This window comes from Aspergillus oryzae, chromosome 1, assembly GCF_000184455.2.
Source record: "Aspergillus oryzae RIB40 DNA, chromosome 1".
In the NCBI taxonomy this organism is placed as follows: Eukaryota; Fungi; Ascomycota; class Eurotiomycetes; order Eurotiales; family Aspergillaceae; genus Aspergillus; species Aspergillus oryzae.
In genome coordinates, this window is record NC_036435.1 from 156,097 (window position 1) to 168,504 (window position 12,408).

Sequence of the window (12,408 nt, forward strand, 5' to 3'; positions counted from 1 at the left end):
AGATGCTGGACACTAGAAGTTGATAGGATTAATCAATCCGATGACTCACGATGCAGCCCATACCCTAGAACAATTGATCAACAACTCGCTTCATCCACTAAATACTAAATCCTTGATAAATGTACAGAAAAGTATCACGCACATATGATAATCTCCCACCAGTGACCATAGCTTAATCTCCTCCAAACCACCACCATGTCATCTGCTCCTGTCAGCCAACCAAACCCCCAAATCGACCACGCACACGCACAACTTCAACCTCATCTACGCCGCACAGCAGCCGATCCCCGACCCGTAGTTCTAATGACCTGCGGAATTGCAGGCAGAGCCCCCTTATCCATGACATTACTACCCACAAGGACCTAATTTATACCAGGTTCGGGAAAGTCAACACTGGCCCACTCAATCGTCTCCGCATACCCGTCCTTCCGCCGTCTCTCCATTGACTCCTACATCTATTCTCACCACGGCCTCTGGAATATCGACTACCCCCGAGAACGATACGAAGAATACCAACTCGAAGCCGAAGCAGCACTACGGGCGGAACTTATCTCCGCATTGACCGGAGGACAGGTAGACCTCGTACTCGACTTTTCGTTCGCATACCACGAGGTACGCGAGGAGTGGAAGAGATTAATCGAGGGATCAGGAGGGAGATGGGTACTGGTGTTTTTGGATGTTGATGCTGCGGAACTCCGACGGAGGGTTCAGGCTCGGAATGAGCGAGTTGATAAGGATGGGGACTCGGCGTTTTATGTAACGGAGGAGATTCTGGAACGGTATCTTAGTGGGTTTGAGAGACCTGATGGCGAAGGGGAGATTGTGCTGTGAGGGGACTTGTGCTGTTGTTCCTTTGGGGTGGTGTATGGCTATTCAGAGTTGTGTATATTTGGGATGAGCTGGAGTCGGGTAGAGACCTCAGCATTCCTGACCTGGGCTAATTGGCGTGCAGATTCTTTGTATTATATGGAGATATCATGTGCATATTCTCAAGTATCACCAATTGGACCTGGTAGTCATCAGCGAAGTAGCCATGGAACAAGACATCTGTGATCCAAATGTTGCTTAATGTCGGAACGTCTCCTGCGTAGGAGACTATTAATTGCAGGACTTGGTCACCCTTATGAGGGCGGAGCGTGGATCGGACGATATTGTCTATCTTCTGCGGCACAATGGAACTGACATACAGACATAAGAGAATCGATGAGACACATCGTTGTATAAGGTTACAAGAGCTGAACAGAAAGAAGTAACACAATTCGAATACGAAGGCCCACTGATTATCTTCTAGTCGGATTTAACGGCACTCCCCCGCTCGGCATGGCGGCGGTGTGGTTTTAGAAAGCCCTAGGAATACCCCTGGTGTTTGGCTGAAATAGGACAAACCACACTCGGAAGGTACTAGGCCATCTCATAGTAAATGCCGATGCCCGAACCGTAAGCGCACCTCTACTCGCAGCTTAAGAAGATTTCTCGTATTACTCAATTAGCGGACAAACGCCCTTGTGTCATGCTGCTATGCCTGACTTTATATATGTCGTTGTGGAGTTTCTTGAACGAAATGCCGACTCGTGGCCAGAGAATCTAGAAAGCAATCGCCATGGAAACACACCGAGAGAAAGAATTAAAGACATCGACGATTCTAATCTTGTCTTATCATCCGCTTGATAGCCAGATATGCCCATCCAGTTAAAAAGCAAGGGGTAGATTTACATTAGGTAGCTACTGGAGAGGTGGGTGCTTTCAACCATTCCATCACTCGAGTGATTATCTTAAAAGTCTCGGAAACCCTACTTCGTGACAGTGACCCTTTCTGATGGACTACAGTTATACATCAAGGGGCATGTAGTTGCTCCTAAGCCTTGAGAACGGGATGCCCCCAACAAGCTTGTTGAATTGCACGAGACAGCCCTGATTGCAGCAGAACATCTCCGAAACCAAGGGCAGTCGTATATGGGATCTGCGTTTGGTTTAGCATGCACTCGGAGGATGCCTCGGAGATAATGCTTTCGTAAGGCACTACTAATCAATCTTTGCTGGATGACCGGTTGGGTATACAATAACGTCATACTGGCTGCTACCTTGTATCTGAGTTAATTTGCGTTCACATGAGTATAAGGACAAAGAATTGCGTTCTAGAAGCAGGGCGCGATTCCGTCTATTCGCAAGTCTAACCTTATCAGGAATAATGTCGGAAGCTGCCCACATCCGCCCCGACTTTCTTCAATGCCCTAACCAGTTAGTTAATTACTGAACTACAACGGATGACAAAGAAAAATGGGAAAAAGGGAAAGAATCCGAATATTAATAGAAGTCTCGGGCGTCGGTGTCAACCAAACACGAGGTATGGGGTCTTTTACGACATAGATTACCAATAAGATGAGTCTTGGCATGTGTGAGAATTCATGCTTGATGTGAGGGATGAAGGTGAGCCACAATGCAGAGTCGATAGAGCAGATTCAGAGTTTGTCATGGCAGCAAATCATCGCCGTCGTATCGTACTTGCGCAAGTTCACCGTCTCATCTGGTTGAAGTTGATAGTCGAGATTTATGTAACATAAGCAGACGCCGCATGGTACTTGCGCAAATGATTACCTGGGAGTAGACATGTCGAGTTATTTTACGGATAATATCGCTCTCCACCTATTTCAGTGTTGGAACGCTTCTCGTTTCCTGTTTCGATAAACTCTCGGGGTCCGTCGTGGTGGTGGTGACTTTGCCCGGAATTTAGATAGGAACATGAACGTGGACTATAGCCGCTTAACAATCGGCTGACGCGAGAATTGAAAAGATTAGGTAGACAACAAAGGGGCAAATAAAAAAAAAGGGAAAAAGGAAAATTTCTGCGCCACAGCCGAGACGATCAAGATAATTTTGTATTTACTATCAGATCAAATGGAAAATTTGACAAGACGTCGGAAGACAGCTCCCCGCGCTAAACCAGAAAAGGAGCATCCGCTGACTCAGCGGAAGCATTCGGACTTTGAAAGTCTCCAAGAAGCCAATCAAGAGCGCCAATTGAACCGTAACCGCTGAGTCATCGGAAGGGAAAACGAGATTGGCCTCCGATCGGTCAGTCGAAGGCCGAGTCCGAACCCAAACTATCCAACACTAAGATTCCTGATCGACAAATGAGTTTGCTGCTCGACATGCAAATTCTGGAAGGGACTTGCGTGTAAGCTTGAACGTTTCCCCTTTCCCATCCGTTGATTGGTTTGAAACGGCGCAGAACCTGACGGAGATAACCACTGGCTTTAGGCCCCACCGCTCGGAATATCGACCTTTTTCACTCCCTTTTCCGCGACAAGGACTTGATAGCCACGTCTAAGCAAGATGACGCCCCTAACAAATCCCAATAAACTATGGAGTCCGCTGGAGCCTCGATCCATCCCTGGTGGGTCGCTTAAATGTGAACTCGGTGCCGGTCTGGTTTCAGGCCCCCAGACCCACTCAAGGGCAATGTGCTTATATACTTCGTTGCCCGTCCCATCCTCGTGAGGGAGGATTTTCTTTGTCGGTGTGAAACCTCGCCAGAACGCTTCCTGCAGCCTGAATTGCAGTCCAAGCTTCCCTCAAGCCATGGAGGGCCAGGACTACTATGCGAAGGCGCCGCCTTCGGACAACAGAGATGATACCGACAGCACAGCTACGATGATGGGTGATGAGTCTGCGCCAACCCCCCGCCCTGCCAATGTCAGCCGCGCCGAAGACTGGAGCTTGATGCCACAAGTTAAACAGCAGCATGAACGAGATGTGGCGTCCGGTTTCAAGAGTCGTGAACTCGGCGTCACCTGGAAGAATGTGAACGTCGAAGTGGTTAGTTCTGAGGCCGCCGTCAACGAAAACTTCCTATCCCAGTTCAACATCCCCCAGAAAATCAAAGATGGTCGCAACAAACCACCCCTCCGCTCGATTCTTCAGAACAGCCATGGCTGCGTGAAACCCGGGGAAATGCTTCTCGTGTTGGGTCGGCCGGGTTCAGGTTGCACAACCCTGCTCAAAATGCTCTCGAATCGACGACTCGGGTATAAATCGGTGGAGGGTGACGTCCGTTTTGGGTCGCTAACTCATAAAGAAGCCAACCGTTATCATGGCCAAATTGTTATGAACACGGAAGAAGAGCTATTCTTCCCCACACTGACAGTGGGTCAGACGATGGACTTCGCAACCCGGCTCAAGATTCCTTTCAACCTCCCTAAAGGCGTAGAGTCGGCGGAAGCGTATCGCCTGGAAATGAAAAAGTTTTTGCTGGAAGCCATGGGAATCTCGCACACGAACGATACGAAGGTCGGTAACGAGTATGTTCGAGGTGTTTCCGGTGGTGAGCGCAAGCGTGTCTCAATCATAGAATGTATGGCCTCTCGTGGGTCAGTGTTCTGCTGGGATAACAGTACACGTGGTTTAGACGCCAGCACTGCTCTCGAGTGGACTAAAGCCATTCGGGCCTTGACAGATGTTATGGGCTTGTCCACCATTGTAACGCTTTACCAGGCGGGCAATGGAATCTATGACTTGTTCGATAAGGTACTGGTCTTGGATGAGGGCAAGCAGGTTTACTACGGGCCCATGTCCCAGGCAAGGCCCTTCATGGAGGACCTGGGTTTCGTCTGCCGCGAGGGGTCTAACGTCGCTGACTTCCTGACTGGTGTGACTGTTCCCACGGAACGCAAGATCCGACCCGGATATGAGAACCGATTCCCCCGCAATGCCGACATGCTCCTAGCGGAATATGAGAAGTCTCCCATCCGTGCTCAAATGATGGCAGAATACGACTACCCAGACTCCGATCTCGCCCGGGAACGCACCGACAACTTCGAGATGGCAATTTCGCACGACAGGAGCAAGAAGCTACCGAAGAACAGCCCGATGACGGTCGATTTTGTTCAGCAGGTCAAGGCATGTATCATTCGTCAGTACCAGATCCTTTGGGGTGATAAAGCCACTTTTATCATCAAACAGGTGTCGACCTTGGCCCAGGCCTTGATTGCAGGATCCCTGTTTTACAATGCGCCTAACAATTCGGGAGGTCTCTTTGTCAAATCCGGTGCTCTTTTCTTTTCCTTGCTCTATAATAGTTTGTTGTCTATGTCTGAAGTGACCGATTCATTCAGTGGTCGGCCGGTCCTGGTCAAGCACAAAGGTTTCGCTTTTTTCCACCCCGCTGCTTTCTGTATCGCTCAGATCACTGCCGATATCCCAGTCCTCTTGTTCCAGATCAGCATCTTTTCCCTTGTGGTCTATTTCATGGTGGGCCTCACCATGAGTGCGTCTGGTTTCTTCACTTATTGGGTCTTGGTTTTTGCTACGACAATGGTAAAGGCTCTCCCATGGTATTTAATCAACAATGTTTGAAGTGCAGCCATGGGCTAACTGAATTGCACTATAGGTTATGACCGCATTGTTCCGTGCGGTTGGAGCACTCTTCACGACATTCGACGGCGCGTCCAAGGTTTCCGGTTTCCTCATTTCCGCTCTGATCATGTACACCGGATATATGATCACGAAGCCGCAGATGCATCCCTGGTTTGGCTGGATCTACTGGATTAATCCTCTTGCATATGGCTTTGACGCCTTACTTTCGAGCGAGTTCCACAACAAGATTATTCCTTGTGTGGGCACAAACCTCATTCCTACTGGTCCTGGGTATGAAAATGTCCCCAATCATCAGTCCTGTGCTGGTGTTGGTGGCGCTATCCAAGGCAACAACTATGTGACCGGAGACCAGTATCTGGCTTCATTGTCCTACAGCCACAACCATGTCTGGCGTAACTTCGGTATCCTATGGGCCTGGTGGGCTTTATTCGTGGCCGTGACCATCATTGCCACGTCCCGGTGGAAAGCTGCTTCAGAAAGCGGTAACACGCTTTTGATCCCGCGCGAGAGGTTAGATAAGCATAGCCAGGTTGCCCGCTTCGATGAAGAGTCTCAGGTAAACGAGAAGGAGAAGAAGCGTAACGACGGAAGCTCCCAGGAGGGTGACGATCTTGACAACCAACTGGTCCGCAACACGTCCGTTTTCACCTGGAAAGACTTGACATATACTGTGAAAACACCTACTGGTGACCGCGTGCTCCTCGATAATGTCTATGGATGGGTTAAGCCTGGTATGTTGGGTGCCCTGATGGGCTCTTCTGGCGCTGGAAAGACTACCCTCCTTGATGTATTGGCTCAGCGAAAGACCGAAGGAACTATCCATGGTTCTATTATGGTTGATGGACGACCCTTGCCTGTTTCATTCCAGCGCTCTGCAGGCTACTGTGAACAGCTTGATGTCCATGAACCGTTTGCAACCGTGCGTGAAGCTCTTGAGTTCTCTGCCTTGCTCCGTCAGCCGCGTGATGTCCCTGATGATGAAAAACTGAAATATGTGGATACCATCATCGAACTTTTGGAATTACATGATATCGCCGACACGCTGATTGGCCGGGTTGGTGCTGGACTGAGTGTGGAACAGCGTAAGCGTGTTACTATCGGTGTGGAACTGGTCTCAAAGCCGAGCATTCTGATCTTCCTGGATGAGCCGACATCAGGTCTTGATGGCCAATCTGCATATAATACTGTCCGTTTCCTACGCAAACTGGCTGATGTTGGCCAGGCTGTTCTGGTTACTATTCACCAACCTTCTGCCCAGCTATTTGCTGAGTTCGATACCCTGCTTCTCCTGGCTAAAGGTGGAAAAATGGTCTACTTTGGTGACATTGGTGACAATGGCCAGACGGTCAAGGATTATTTCGGCCGTTATGGTGCTGCGTGTCCACCCGGTGTCAACCCCGCTGAGCATATGATTGATGTTGTCTCTGGTACTCTCTCCCAGGGTCGCGACTGGAATAAGGTCTGGCTAGAGTCTCCAGAGAACCAGCGTTCTATCGAAGAGCTTGACCGAATCATTAGTGACGCTGCGTCTAAGCCCCCTGGTACCTTTGATGACGGCCGAGAATTTGCCACGAGCCTTTGGACACAGATAAAGTTGGTGAGCCAGCGTATGTGTGTGGCTCTGTACCGGAATACCGACTATGTCAACAATAAACTGGCCCTCCATGTTGGCTCTGCCTTGTTTAACGGTTTCTCTTTCTGGATGATCAGTGATACTGTCCACTCGATGCAGCTCCGCCTCTTCACCATTTTCAACTTTATCTTCGTCGCCCCCGGTGTCATTAATCAACTCCAGCCGCTGTTCCTTGAACGTCGAGACATTTATGACGCCCGTGAGAAAAAATCGAAGATGTACTCGTGGGTTGCCTTCGTGACCGCCCTGATTGTATCGGAAATTCCCTATCTCTGCCTCTGTGCCGTCCTTTACTTCGCATGCTGGTACTACACGGTTGGCTTCCCCACTGACTCCAATAAGTCCGGCGCTGTCTTCTTCGTTATGTTGATGTACGAGTTCGTCTACACTGGAATTGGTCAATTCATCTCCGCCTACGCACCGAACGCGATTTTCGCCTCCTTAATTAACCCAGTGATCATTGGAACCCTCGCCTCTTTCTGTGGTGTCATGGTGCCCTACCAACAGATCCAAGCCTTCTGGAGGTACTGGATCTACTGGATGAACCCGTTCAACTATCTCATGGGTAGCATGATGACCTTCACCATCTTCGATGTGAATGTGAAGTGCAAGGACTCTGAGTACGCCCTCTTCGATCCCCCGAATGGCAGCACCTGCGGCGAGTACCTCACCGAATTTATGCAGGGCATGGGCGCTCGCATGAATCTCCTGGATGCGGACGCGACCTCCGGTTGCCGCGTGTGTCAATATACGAGGGGTAGCGATTATCTTCTCAGCGTCAACTTGATGGATTACTACTACGGATGGCGGGATGCAGCTATTGTTGCCCTGTTCGCCCTTAGCTCGTATGCCCTTGTGTACGTTCTCATGAAGCTGCGTACCAAGGCCTCGAAGCAGGCAGAGTAATGTGGCCGAACCACTGGATGGGGTGAAGACCATCCCCTTCCCTTCTCTAATTGTCCGTATAATATTTGGTTGCTTGCTCTTCTTTATATTCCCCGAACATAATTCTGCCGGATTAGACTAGCGTTGTCGATAGATCGCTGCATTTCTGGTGTTTGCCTTTTTATTTATGATAGATATACCAAGTGCTAGAAGAGCTATGAGCTGATGCGCTTCATGTGAATAGAACTGATTGAGTTGATATCATGGCATTCATTGTAGGATGCGTATTTAGGGTGTGCGAAATAAGTTATCGTCGGCTGAAAGTCATCACCGTAGTCAAAAGTCAGCAGTAACCTTGCACAGGCATCGTCAGATTTACGAGCTGCATGTTGAATGGTTGAAGAAGGTGGTTCCGGAGGATCGCTTGGTGTTTTGTCATGTTAGCGATGGGCGGGCATTTTGAGTGTGGTGGGTGTTGCGGTGGCTGCGGTTGCCATGCGGTAGTGAACGATATGTATGTATTGGCTTGATACATACTACCGCCGAGGCTACATGTAATTTTACAATCATACTAATATTCTCCGAATATCTGTATCGCAGGAACTAACTCGTAGCCCTACTAGTTACAGTATAATAAGTTGACTTGTATATGAAACACGATTGAACGTGGCTGTCAATATTTTAAGGAAAGTCATTATATGAAACGAACACTCCGTACCTCCTATTGCAGATGTCATGAACAAATTTCATCATGCACAAGTCACACTGCCGTGCCCACCTTCCTCATAGCGCGGCGGCGGATTCGTCGCAGATGGATTCAAAGCTGACGAACAAGGACTGGACTCAACTGTCAAGTACTATTCCATCACACAACTCGTAACTCACATAATCTAAAAGACCAATACGTCAAATGCCTTGAACGAATACGTGAATATATCTTGCGGAATAGAGTATATGATTTTCCTGCTCAGTCATGGACGGGGATAGATGGTATAGAGGGCCCATTGACTACCGCCAGGACTTCTTAAGCGTAATCAATATATACTTGCATTGCAGGCACATGACTTGTTCTTTCTCTGCAAGGTCGTTGCTTTTTTCCACCACAGTCATTACCCGCTGCTACGAGCTTAATCTGCGTGTCACCTTCAGCACCGTCAACGAAACAACTCGTATGAGGCATGACAGACAACCACCGTGAGCTTTGATTGTATGAGGGTTTGCCTGAAATACCTCAGGCATCAATAAAGGTATCACGTGTGGCTCAACAAAGCAACGCTTACCCGATGCGGCAGGTGAGCAAGGTCACGGGCCCCACAGGGCGGAGACAAACCGCAGAATAACAAAAAGAAAAAGAGTTCGAGATTCTCGCGTTGACAGCAAACTTTGACAGCAAATCGCAAGGTGGGTGGCCCTGGAGTCCTGGACCCAACGGTCCCGGAACGTTATTCATTAACAGGGGAAAAAGGACTGGGGAACGGTCGGACCGCCCTTTTGATGGATGAGTTGTTGCACCGTTGAACCCACATGGTGATGACGCCGTCGACGCGGCACCGTCTATGCCGTTCCGTTATTGGCCGCCCGCGATGAACGCTGCTGTAAGCGAAGCAGGGAATCTCTCGGACATGTTCGTTGTGATCTCGCTCGCTTCGATCCTGCCGTACCGTTGGCTCCAACCCATGGTGAACCCGACTTTCCCATCCCTCCGCCTGACTCTGGGATCGCGACGCGACCACCGGACCCTCCCCCTATTCTTCCCATGATTACCCACGATTCTCGAGCGTTGCCTGTGTCCGGATTACCGCGGGAGAAGAGAGCCGCGGTTGTGCCCTCTCAGGCCCCTCGTCAGGTTCGATCCTGTAGGGTTTGTCGACTGCGCAAGGTCAAGGTACGTTCCGAACCGATCGTGGTCTGAGCTTCTCGTTTTAGCATCACCGTTGGCCGACCCCATACCATTAATTACCATAAAAATGAAATGAAAATAATTTCATGATCATAATTTACGTCCCTCATCGGCTCTAAAACAACGAATCCTCCCCCGACGGGCCACCCCGACGCGTTGTGAAACTGACTACCCATGATAGTGCGACCGCGTCAAACCCTGTCATGCATGTTGCGCCCATGGCTACCCATCCAAGTGCGTGTATGAACCGGGCACAGACGAGGATCCCCAGCCCATCAGTCAAGCGGATGAGATCCGAAATCTGCGGGCGGAGATCCGCGACTTAACGGCCCGCCTGAACAACAGTAGTAAGTGGCCCCAACTCCCCGCATGACGAATCATAGAACCATGACTCGCTGACTTGGCATTGCGTCGTTCCTCAGAGCGCCGGCACCGATCGGAGCGGCGTCAGGCCCAACTGCAAAGGCTGTTTGCGACTATACGCTCGGCCCCGCTGGAGCTTGTCGATCGACTAATCACTCAAATCCGTACTGGCCCCAGCGGATCGAATGAGCTGGAAGGAACAGAAGGTGTGTGCGCGATGGCGTGTGCGCCAGTCCAGAACCGTGCAGGGCAGCTGCCAGGCTAACATCGCTTGGTGTATGCAGCTTTTATCCACCAACGCTCCCCTGATGAGAACAATGACGATATTAGCAGAGATAACGATTACTGTGCATCACGCGGGTCAGGGGGCTTCGATTTCAACCGCAGCCCATCGGAAAGCAGCGAAGATTCATCATCTTCGTCGATCATTAGCATAAACAACTCGTCCAGGCCAATGTTGGACGTGTTCATTGAGCGGTTTGTGGACGCTTTTAGCCCGGAAGTGGATGTCAAGTCGGGTCAGGCGGGAGCATTGCGACGCGCAGCGGAAATTCGCATGTTTTCTCCGCTTCTGATGGATGCATTTGAAGTGGTCTCAGCAACTTTCTTCGGTCGGTCCATTCAGGACCCGCGAATTGAGAAGTCAGGCACTCTGCTGTATGGACGTGTCCTGCGCAATCTACAAAATGCCTTGTTTGACCCGGAACGGAGCAAGGCTGAATCCACTCTGGCCACGGTCATCCTCTTGATGGCCTTTGAGGTAACTCTCTTGCTTTCTAGTGTACGGTTTCAATTACTTAACCATCGTTTTTAAGAGCGTCGAACGGACCTCGCAAGCATCGCTGCAAGCGCATGTGCACGGTGCTGTGCGTTTAATCGAACACCGCGGACCTGAGAATCATATTCACGGGGTGGAGCACCTCCTCTTCGCAGAACTGCGTCCGTATTGGGTAAGTTTGTCTGGTGAAATGAATGCCATGTCGAGCCACGCATGGACTAACGCGTCCAACCAGGTTGGGGCGGCCCTCGTCCGCCGTCAGCCTTCATTTCTTGCAGAGGAGGATTGGATCAATGTACCCTGGTCGGCTGGAACGACCAAGAAAGACATCCTCCACTACCTGTTAGATTTAACAGTCGAGGTGCCATCCCTGTTGGCGGAATACGACGCTTTGGAAGTTACGCGACAGTCCGGGGTCCCTAGTGCGCATGAGATCACCGTTAAACAGGCGGCACTGTGGAATGGGGTTACCAACCTCACGTGCCGGTTCCTCCAGTGGAAGATCGACTGGGTCGATGCCTATCCCGACGGGCCGCCCAAGGAGGTGCCCGCGGAACCCAATGAACACTTTCCTATCTTCCGCTGTCGCGATCTCCGTACCGGTGCCGTCATCACCCCGACCAAACTTGTCTACCCCAATTTACGTCTTGCTCAAACGATGTGCCTATATTACACCTCGCGGCTCATCTTGTCGACGGTCGACACCCGACCGGACGACGATCGTGTGGGGCCCGCGCAGCAGTATGCTCTGGGCTGCGGCATCTGCCGAACTCTCGAGTGGTACATCTTAACGGCACCAGGCAACATGATTAACCGGCTTGCCTTCCCCGTGCGCGTGGCCTGGGAGGTGTTCCCCGACGGCGGACCTGAACGACGATTCATCTACGACGTGTTGAAACTAGTGGAGAAGCGCCATTCGCTCGGTTTATGGGGAAGTGGGATGTCGGAGCTATCGCCTCGGGCCGGATCACCGCCGAAAGCCTGAACTGGGGCCCTTGTACAGAACTAGGATGAAGATGTTGGCGATCGCAGGCACGAAAGCTGATGCTTTGAAGGAACAAAGTTACGAGCGATATGAACTTGGTTAAAAGTTAATTTTTCTTTTTATTCTCCCCTGCGAGAGCGAGGTTTACTGATGAAGACCGAAGGGGCACAAGCCTTGACGTGTCTAAGCATAAGCATAATCCATATGATGTACAATAATCACGCAGCTCTTTCGGATACTGACGACTTGATTTATACCCAATTTTTTCACCGTTGACCATGCCAAGCGACTCGAAGGATCAATTAGCTCCAACCCGCCTGAGCCAGCCTTCCTAAGCCATTTTTTTTGTAATGACAGCTAACCTCAAACTTAGTTTTGGGAGATTGCTTAATCTTTCTGTTCTTGTCTCTCTCCGATCATTAACTGAGCCTTGTATGATACCCATCAACTCTAAAAGCTATCGAAGGAGTACAGGAAGGCACTGAATAGAA

The 12,408-nt window shown here is 50.2% G+C and overlaps 3 protein-coding genes across 3 annotated transcripts; all 3 read left to right on the forward strand.

The window, feature by feature from the left end:
- Positions 1-3,579: 3,579 nt before the first annotated feature.
- Positions 3,580-7,912, forward strand: AO090009000055 (putative ABC multidrug transporter; the record flags this gene model as incomplete). The annotated part of the gene is made up of 2 exons (XM_001816524.1): positions 3,580-5,313; positions 5,387-7,912. The coding sequence occupies 2 exons, from the start codon at positions 3,580-3,582 to the stop codon at positions 7,910-7,912; spliced, it is 4,260 nt and encodes a 1,419-aa protein (XP_001816576.1).
- A 2,427-nt stretch (positions 7,913-10,339) lies between these two features.
- AO090009000056 (uncharacterized protein) lies at positions 10,340-10,968 on the forward strand (the record flags this gene model as incomplete). The annotated part of the gene is given in 2 exon segments (XM_023236481.1): positions 10,340-10,430; positions 10,439-10,968. Coding segments are annotated over 2 exon segments (621 nt in total).
- Positions 10,969-11,122: 154 nt separating this feature from the next.
- Positions 11,123-11,917, forward strand: AO090009000057 (uncharacterized protein; the record flags this gene model as incomplete). Its single annotated transcript, XM_001816526.3, has 1 exon — positions 11,123-11,917. The coding sequence occupies one exon, from the start codon at positions 11,123-11,125 to the stop codon at positions 11,915-11,917; it is 795 nt and encodes a 264-aa protein (XP_001816578.3).
- Positions 11,918-12,408: the final 491 nt, after the last annotated feature.